At 45.5% G+C, this 8,287-nt stretch overlaps 1 protein-coding gene across 7 annotated transcripts in view; it reads right to left on the reverse strand.

Annotated features, from left to right (window-relative positions):
* Positions 1–8,287, reverse strand: part of SEPTIN6 (septin 6) — a 61,518-nt gene that overhangs the window by 48,566 nt on the left and 4,665 nt on the right. The window contains exons 1-2 of one of the 7 annotated variants that reach the window (XM_024751846.1): positions 4,778–4,952; positions 57–115 (exon numbers count right to left, since the gene is read on the reverse strand). The exons of 2 other annotated variants lie outside the window; for them this stretch is intronic. In XM_024751846.1, coding sequence (XP_024607614.1) covers positions 57–115; positions 4,778–4,937 — 219 coding nt within the window. In that variant the 5' untranslated portion in view covers positions 4,938–4,952. Of the gene's footprint in view, positions 1–56; positions 116–4,777; positions 4,953–5,021; positions 5,142–7,734; positions 7,816–8,287 lie in introns of those variants that run through there. 4 more of the 7 variants (XM_024751843.1, XM_024751840.1, XM_024751845.1 and 1 more) reach the window with 4 other exon arrangements.

Below are 8,287 nucleotides of genomic sequence, written 5' to 3' on the forward strand. Positions count from 1 at the left end.
GTTTTCCTCACAGAGACTCAGTTTCCTTTCACATCTGTCAAATGACATAATATTACCTTACAGATGATTGGGAGACTCAAATATGCCAACACATGTAACGAGCTTAGTACAATGCCTGGAATACATATAAGTGTTCAGTAAATATGACAAAGGGACTTCAAAAAGCAATTTCTCTTCTTGGGACTTCCCTGGTGGTCCAGTGGGTAAGACTCCTCGCTCCCAGTGCAGGGGGCCCAGGTTCGATCCCTTGTCAGGGAACTAGATCCCGCACGCACACCGCAACTAAAGATCCCTCATGCCCATGACTGCCATCTGGCAAGATTGTTACCCTCACATATCTCACCCCACACCCTCCAGTGGAGTAGTCTCAACAGACAACCATATGCCATCATTCAGTCCTGGGTGGTATATTCTGGGCCCCAGAGGGGTACCTGAAGACAGCTGGGTTTTATGAGTGGCCTGCATCACTCAGGGCTACATTCACCCCCTTTTGCTTTCCCTCACCCTTTTCTCCATCTTTTTATCAAAGCAATCAAAAAAAGATGTAAGGGGCTTCCCTGGTGGCGCAGTGGTTAAGAATCCGCCTGCCAATGCAGGGGACACGGGTTCGATCCCTGGTCCGGGAAGATCCCACATGCCGCGGAGCAACTAAGCCCACGTGCCACAACTACTGACCGTGAGCTCTAGAGCCTGTGAGCCACAACTACTGAGCCTGCATGCCACAACTACTGAAGCCCGCGCACCTAGAGCCCATGCTCCGCAACGAGAAGCCACCGCAATGAGAAGCCCACGCACCGCAAGGAAGAGTAGCCCCCGCTCACCGCAACTAGAGAAAGCCCGCGCGCAGCAACAAAGATCCAACACAGCCAAAAATTAATTAACTAATTAATTTTTTTTTTAAAAAAGATGTAAGTTTCCCACTGTTCATTCTTGGTCCTCAAGACTGCAGGGGAGACAGAAACCTAAGAGCCAATATGCTTTCTCGATGGAGCCTCCTACTCAGCAGGCATCGGAAATTGGGAGGGACTCAGAGTTGAGGTTTCCGGAGCCATATATCATCACCCCCGGCTGCCTCTTCCTGTGTCCAAATTCAGCACCATGAAACTTCAAGTGCTCCAGGGCGTCTGGTCCAAGTGCCAAAAGATGAGGAAAGGGAATTTTCAAACTGAAGACAGTGAAGGGCAGCAGGGAGAACTCCACATCTTATTCTTAAAGATTTATTTCATTGTCAAGCCTCACCCAAACACCTCCCACGTGCCCACAGTTATCTCCCACCTAGCCCAGTGCTGTGAGAGCCCTAAATAGCAGAAGAAAGAGTATGGCCTTTATTCCCTAGGCAATGGGGTTTGAAAGGGGCATTTTGAGTGTTTTGAGCAGGGAGGGCCATGACACAAGTAGTCTTTTCAAAAGATCATTCCAGCTGCAGGGCGCTTGATCGATGGGAGGAGAGAGGGAGAAGGGGCAGGAAGACATATTAGGAGAGGACTCCAATAACGCTGAACTGGCAGAGTGACAGACAGCCAGGCACTGTGACGATAAATGCTGCTTGAAGTGAACTGATCTGACTTGGGACTCAGGAGGGAGGAACAAATTTGAGAGCCGTCCTACAGAAAGGATGAGACTCGGTGAATGATTGGGCAGAGAGTGCGGGAGCAATCAAAGCTATAAGGCTGCAAGGTCCTGCGCCTGGGAGATTGGATTGATGGCACCAAGGGCAGAAAGAGGGAAGCCAGGAAAGGGTGCTTTAGTGGAAAAGTCGAAGATTCTGGTTTTAAATAGCCATTATTTTAAAATTACACTTATCAGGTTTTTTATAAGAGTAATCCATGTTCGCTGTAGAAATTTTAAAACATATGGAAAATTATAAAGAAGAAAATAAAAATCACCCATAATATCACTCTCCAGAGACAGTCACTATTAGTATTTACATGTATTTCCCTACAGTCTATATATAATACTTTTTTCTTTTTTTTTGTTTACAAAATAGGGATAATCCTGTATATTCCTTTTCATCACCTGGCTTAATAACCGGACACTTAATATAGTATGGATGTTCTCTTGAGTAATTAAGTATACTTCTAAAACATTACTTTTTTGGCCACATAGAATTCCATTGTGGGAATTTACCACATTTTCTCAACCAGTGAAATGTCTTCCACTACTAGACATTTAGCGTGTTTCCAAGTTTTCAACATTGTAAGTAATAATTCTTGTTCTTACAGGTTTGCATAGTCTCTGATTATTTCCTTAAGCTAAATTCCTAGAATTAAAGCCTGTTGGGTGCAAGGCCACACACACTGGAAAGACTTTGGTACACACCGAGAAATCATTCAACAGAGAATATTACAAATGTCTATTTCTAACGCCAGTATGCGAGAGTGTCTGTTTACACATACTTAGACCAGCACTGAGTTTGAGGCTTTTTAACCATTGTGAATTGAATCACTGCAAAATGGCATCATGTAACTTCATTTGCATTTTATTAGTGAGAGTGAACTTTTTTTATTGTTCAACTACATATGTGTATTGTGTCTGTGTATGAGAGTTGCCTATTCACGTCTTTGTCCATTTTCTTAAAATGGGTGCTTGTCTTTCTCTTCTGGATTTGTAAAAGCATTTTCTATACTAAAGAAAACAAGATAGTTTTGATTTTATGGTGACACATCTACCCACTAAGTACTTAGCAATATGGGATTGTAGGCTCAGGGAGAATTCAGGACTGAGATATAAATTTAGCAGTGAGAGGTATGAAACTGGATGTGTTCTTCAAGAGACAGTACAGGGAGAAAAGAATTAAGGACTGAATATAAGCAATGCCCACAAGTAAGGAATGGGAAGATGAAGAGAATTCTTCCAAGGGGTGGGGGGATGATCAGAAAAGTAAGAGATGACCCAATAGTTTTCTATCACCAGAGGCCAAGATTGAAGTCAGGAAGAATTACAGAGAAACGTCCATTGGTCTGGATTTGGTAAAGTCCACTGGTAACTTTCAGAATCCTTTTTTCTTCTGTATCTTTTTACCCGGTGTCCAATATACCTAAGTTAACTGGAAGGTTTGGGGACTAGGGAACATGGAATCTGGGTAATGCGTCTTTCTTGCTAATCAAGATTTAAGCAGCAAACTGTCTGTCTCAATCCTTGTAGTTGAGAAAGCTTCGAAAATGAATTTGTATATGCAGTTCCTGCTTTAGGAAATCCTGCCTAGCGAGCACCATTCACTCCTGCTTTGATGAATCTTAGAAGATGTCAAGGTCACCGTTATGAACATCAGTCCTCATTGTTCAGAGGTAAATACGTAATGGTGAAAAGGACAGGACACTGGGCTGAATGGACACTGACCCCTGGACAGCCCCTGGAAGTTTCTTCCCTCTTCCCTCTCTAAACCTCCGATAGCTTATCTCTTTCCTCTTTCTCCTTAACGTGGCCGGATTAATTGAGGTCCTGACTGCTTTGATTGCAGTCAACTGAATGTTCCCTGGATTGCAAAGTGCACAAAAGGAGATGGAACTGGCAACTTGGCCCAGGACGTCTGACACTAAAACCTTAAGTTATCATCTTGAGTAGCAGGTGGTGCCACGTTTGACGCTTTGAACTGAGAGGCTAGAAAGGCCACAGCCACCAAAATGTTAAATGGCCCACCTCCCGTGACCTGCAACCTCCCCTCGGGACCTACTCTACAGAGACTCACATGCCTGTACAAAGGTCCATGTACAGTACAAGGAAACTCATTACAGAATTATTTATAATACTGAAAACCTAGGGAAAAAAACCCTAAATGTCCGACAATGGGGAAAATATTAGGTTGGCCAAAAAGTTCGTTCGGGTGTTTCATAGGTTGTGACAGAAAAACCAGTTAACTAAATTACGGTACGTGCATATTCTGGAATATTCCTCAGCCATTAAGAAGAATGCAGTAGATCTAGAAACAGAGTCACAGAGGTAGAAAACAAACTAATGGTTACCAGGGGGTAAGGGCAGGGAGGGATATATTGGGAGACTGGGATGGACATATACACACTACTATATATAAAATAGATAACTAATAAGGACCTACTGTATAGCACAGGGAACTCTACTCAATACTCTGTAATGGCCTATATAGGAAAAGAATCTAAAAGAGAGTGGATATAAGTGTATGTATAACTGATTCATTCGCTGTACACCTGAAACTAACGCAACATTATAAATCAACTCTACTCCAATAATAATTTTTTAAAAAATGCAGTAGGTCGGGCTTCCCTGGTGGCGCAGTGGTTGAGCGTCTGCCTGCCGATGCAGGGGACACGGGTTCGTGCCCTGGTCCGGGAAGATCCCACATGCCGCGGAGCGGCTAGGCCCGTGAAATAGAAAAAAAGAAACTGTAGAACAATAAGCACAGTATGAGGCCATATATGCAAAAAAAACCTCTGCGTGTATTTGCACTTAAATGTATGTGAGAGAAAGGGGACTAAAAAGGCACACACCACACCTAGAACTCAGGGTACCTCAGGGGAGGGGACTGGAAGTAGGGGCTTCCTCCGGGGGTAGTCAGTGTGCTTCTGCATTGTTTGATTCTTTTACAGCATGAATGTATTCACACATTACCTGTGTAATTTAAAAACCATTTTTAATACACGAAAAGCGAGTTCTGGCTCAGCTTTGCAGCAGGGGTAATTAGGCTGCAGCGTCTGAGAGGAGCTAAAAGGCAGGCAAAAATGAAAGCGTGCTCCTGAGAACTGGGAGAGGCCCCACTCCCCTCCCCAATTACGTTTCCTGTTTTCTCCTCATCTGCAGTCACCTGTGGTCTTGAAATACGTTATACCACATTTCATATCACAGGCAGAAACAACGCTTTCTCTTCCGCCTCCTCCCCCGAGGACACACCGATTGCGCGTTTTAATTGAATAGTCGGAGGTTCGTGTTATGAAGTACGAGTGAGGGCAGTTCCAGCTGTGCATCGTTTTCCCCTTGCTGTGATTCTGAAAATAAAGGGTCCCATAAGCACCCAAGTGGGCAACCCCTGCCCCCTCCCCCCTTCCAACCTTTGTGGCACAGGACGCAAGCCATGTAGGAAGCCTCCGGAAACCGAGGGCGCATCTGTGTCGACGGAGAATTTCTGGCCTCCGTTTAAAACTGGGGTGGCCAAGTTAGTAGCTGTCATTCTGAAGGACAAGATCAAAACAAAAAGTTTGGAACTCATGGCCGAAGACCGGGCTTGTCCCCAACTTTCTCCTCTGGCCTTGGCACAAAGATGCTAGGAAAGGACAGAAACACTGAAATAGGATTATCTCCGGCAGCCCCATGTGTCCCTTACTGGTGGGCCTGATCTCTCACACCTTCCCTTCCTCTATCTCCCTCCCCAGCTCTGAATATCAATCTCTGAGAGACCCTGCAAATCTTCAGCACGTTCAAACTCAATGAATAGTTCAATGATGCATGATGGAATATTAAACAGCTGATAAAAATAGATTCTAAGAATATTTAATGGCATAGGAAAATGATCACCAAATACTGTTAGATAAAAAACTGTGTATACAAGATCATCCCAACCATGAGGAAAAAAAGTATGCATGCATTCTTAAAAACTTGGAAGAATATATACCAAAATGGTGAGAATGGTTGCTTTTGGCTTGGAGGGGCTGTAGGAGCTGCTGCTTTTCTGTTTTCCAAATTTTCTACAGTAGGTATATTTTACTTTTTTTTTTTTTTTTTTTTTTTTTTTTGGCAGTACGCGGGCCTCTCACTGTTGTGGCCCCTCCCGTTGCGGAGCACAGGGTCCGGACACGCAGGTCCAGCGTCCATGGCTCACGGGCCCAGCCGCTCCGCGGCATGTGGGATCTTCCCGGACCGGGGCACGAACCCGTGTCCCCTGCATCGGCAGGCGGACTCTCAACCACTATGCCACCAGGGAAGCCCCATATTTTACTTTTATAATCAGAATTTAAATATTATTTTTTTAAGATTCTATGATGATACTTTCCTAGGCAGGAAAGTAGCCTCAGATATTTTAGCAAAATCTTTAGTTACAGCCAAAAAGTTGCTTTATGTACAGATAACCAGAAAATTTGGTGAAGTATTCAGCTTTCTGGCAGTTTTATTGTATATAAAACATTTATTTTCCCAATAACACAATAAAACCTTATTATTCTTCTTATTGTAACATATTTATATGCAATATAACATTATTATACAGTATGCCTTATTCTTATAAGGATTCATGTGAACCAGAAGTCAAAGTCAAATCACATGCCCTGAAACATGCAGCAAAAAGTCTTGCTGAAACAGTCAGGTGGATGATAGCCCTATCTGTTACCTCCGGTGTTACCAAGGGAGTGAATGCCACTTATTATCCCATATTATCAGCCATAAGAACCACAAGAGCACTGCTAAGTTCCCAGAGGTTAAAACAACAACAACTCCAGTATGCCTAACACATCAAACGTCACGATTTCCCTGGCTCCAATTAAGCTGAGCTGAGAGGAAACTGACAGTAGTAGCGATGCCCTGAACTGGGAGAGAGAAATCTGGGGGCCTTTCGGAGGAGAAATGAAACCTGCCAAAGCTAGCAGCACCCCTTAGGGGCCCCAGTGCCTTTCAGTGGGGGAGCAGCTTAGGGGATCCTGACGAAGCACAAAGGAAACCATCCTCACCATACAGGGAGAAGGCCCAGTTTTGGCAAATCCAATAGATGGAACTCTGGATTTAATACACCGGATCAATTCCAGAGTGGCTTTTCATTCTATAGAAGGATTCACAGCAGGATTCTATTAAATATCCAGCTCTCCTAGTGCATGTAAAAGGGGATTCAATAGACAAAAATTCAGCTGTCATGTACCTTTATAGGAAGTCAATAGCTACATACACCTACACGGACGGACAGACAACATGTGAAGGGTTGTTTGTTTCTATTCCAGTTCCAGAGACCCTGCTGAGCTAAAAGCACAGACTTGCTTTCTCTACAGCCGTCTCCCCACCCAGCTCAAGGAGTCAAAGCAGGGAAGGGGTGGAGTTAAATTCCGCCACCTCGTTTGGAAGCAGAAGCAGAAGCAGGCAAGGACCTAAAAGAAATCAGGCTGGAGGAAACACAAGAAGTGTACAATGTCAGAGCTGGAAACACCCTTACGGATCACTTAATCCAACCCGCGCATTTGACAAAAAGGGAAACAGAGACTCAGAGGCAGGAAGTGGCTTGTCCCGAGTCACACAGTGATCTAGTGGCAGAGAATGGTGCTGGGACCCAGGGCCCTGTCAAGCAGACCGCCGCTCTCAAATGGAAAAGCTGGCTCAAGTGGCGCATAGATTTCTTTCTGCTGCTAGAATTCTGGGACATCGGGCTTGTGGCTGATGCCAGTCGGGAGGAGAAGGGTCATGGAAAATGACCCAGAAGCCCGTGGGCTCACCAAGGCACCTCTGGCCCACACGAGGCAACTGAGGCGGTGGAGGCCAGGAGACGCTGGTGCCCCTCTTCTGCATCTTCTCTCCCACCTCTAGCTCCCATTTCCCTCACTGCTGACTCAAGCCTGAGCCTCAGCCTGGCCTCTGCTCAAGAGCCCCAGGGATACCGAACCCAACCAGCCAGATTCTAGGTGAAATATCTCCACCTCAGCCAGGGGTGACCCTTGCCCAGGGTGGGTCAACTTTCCCACAAAAGCCTGACAGATTCCCTTCAAATCAGGCCATTTAGAGTTTCCTAGGTGTTCTGGTCATTGTTATCTCCAATCTGTTAAAACGAGAAAAAAAAAAAGGTTTACTCACAGGCCTCTGGATGAACGCCCAGCTGTCCTCTGGGGAGCCTGAATTTGCCTCTGCCTCCATCTGGTCTCATTTAAAGGGGATCTGAAAAAACCCAGTTCCTGCCTCAGCGCCAGTGCTCAGAGCTGGGGGCCTCTGCTGCGAAAGGAAACTGAACACGACCTCACACCTCATCAGGGCCGTGAAAGCGCAGAGCTCTGCTCCCGAGAGGGCCCTGGCAGGAGAAACCTGAGCCCTGGGTCCTGTCCCCAAGAAGGCCCGTGAATCTTTTGCCCAGTCACCTTTAAGTGAGTGGAAGGGATGACCCCACTGCAGGGCCAGTGCTGCATAATTCAGCAGATGGCTGCCTCTAATGAGAAGACACTGCAGAAGCGGGAACGTTATCTCCCCCTCCCGAGCGTGTGGTCCTTCCTCTGTGCAGGCAGCCGAAGCCTCCTCCTGCCAAACCAAGGAGGAAGGGTCTGTGTTTCAAATTTATTCTGCGCGCCTCCTCCAGTTGTTACTTAAAATAATCCATCATTACGTGGCTGGTGGCTCCAATGTTTTTATTTAAAGT

This window comes from Neophocaena asiaeorientalis, unplaced genomic scaffold (assembly GCF_003031525.2).
Source record: "Neophocaena asiaeorientalis asiaeorientalis breed wild unplaced genomic scaffold, Neophocaena_asiaeorientalis_V1.1 scaffold659, whole genome shotgun sequence".
Classification (NCBI taxonomy): Eukaryota; Metazoa; Chordata; class Mammalia; order Artiodactyla; family Phocoenidae; genus Neophocaena; species Neophocaena asiaeorientalis.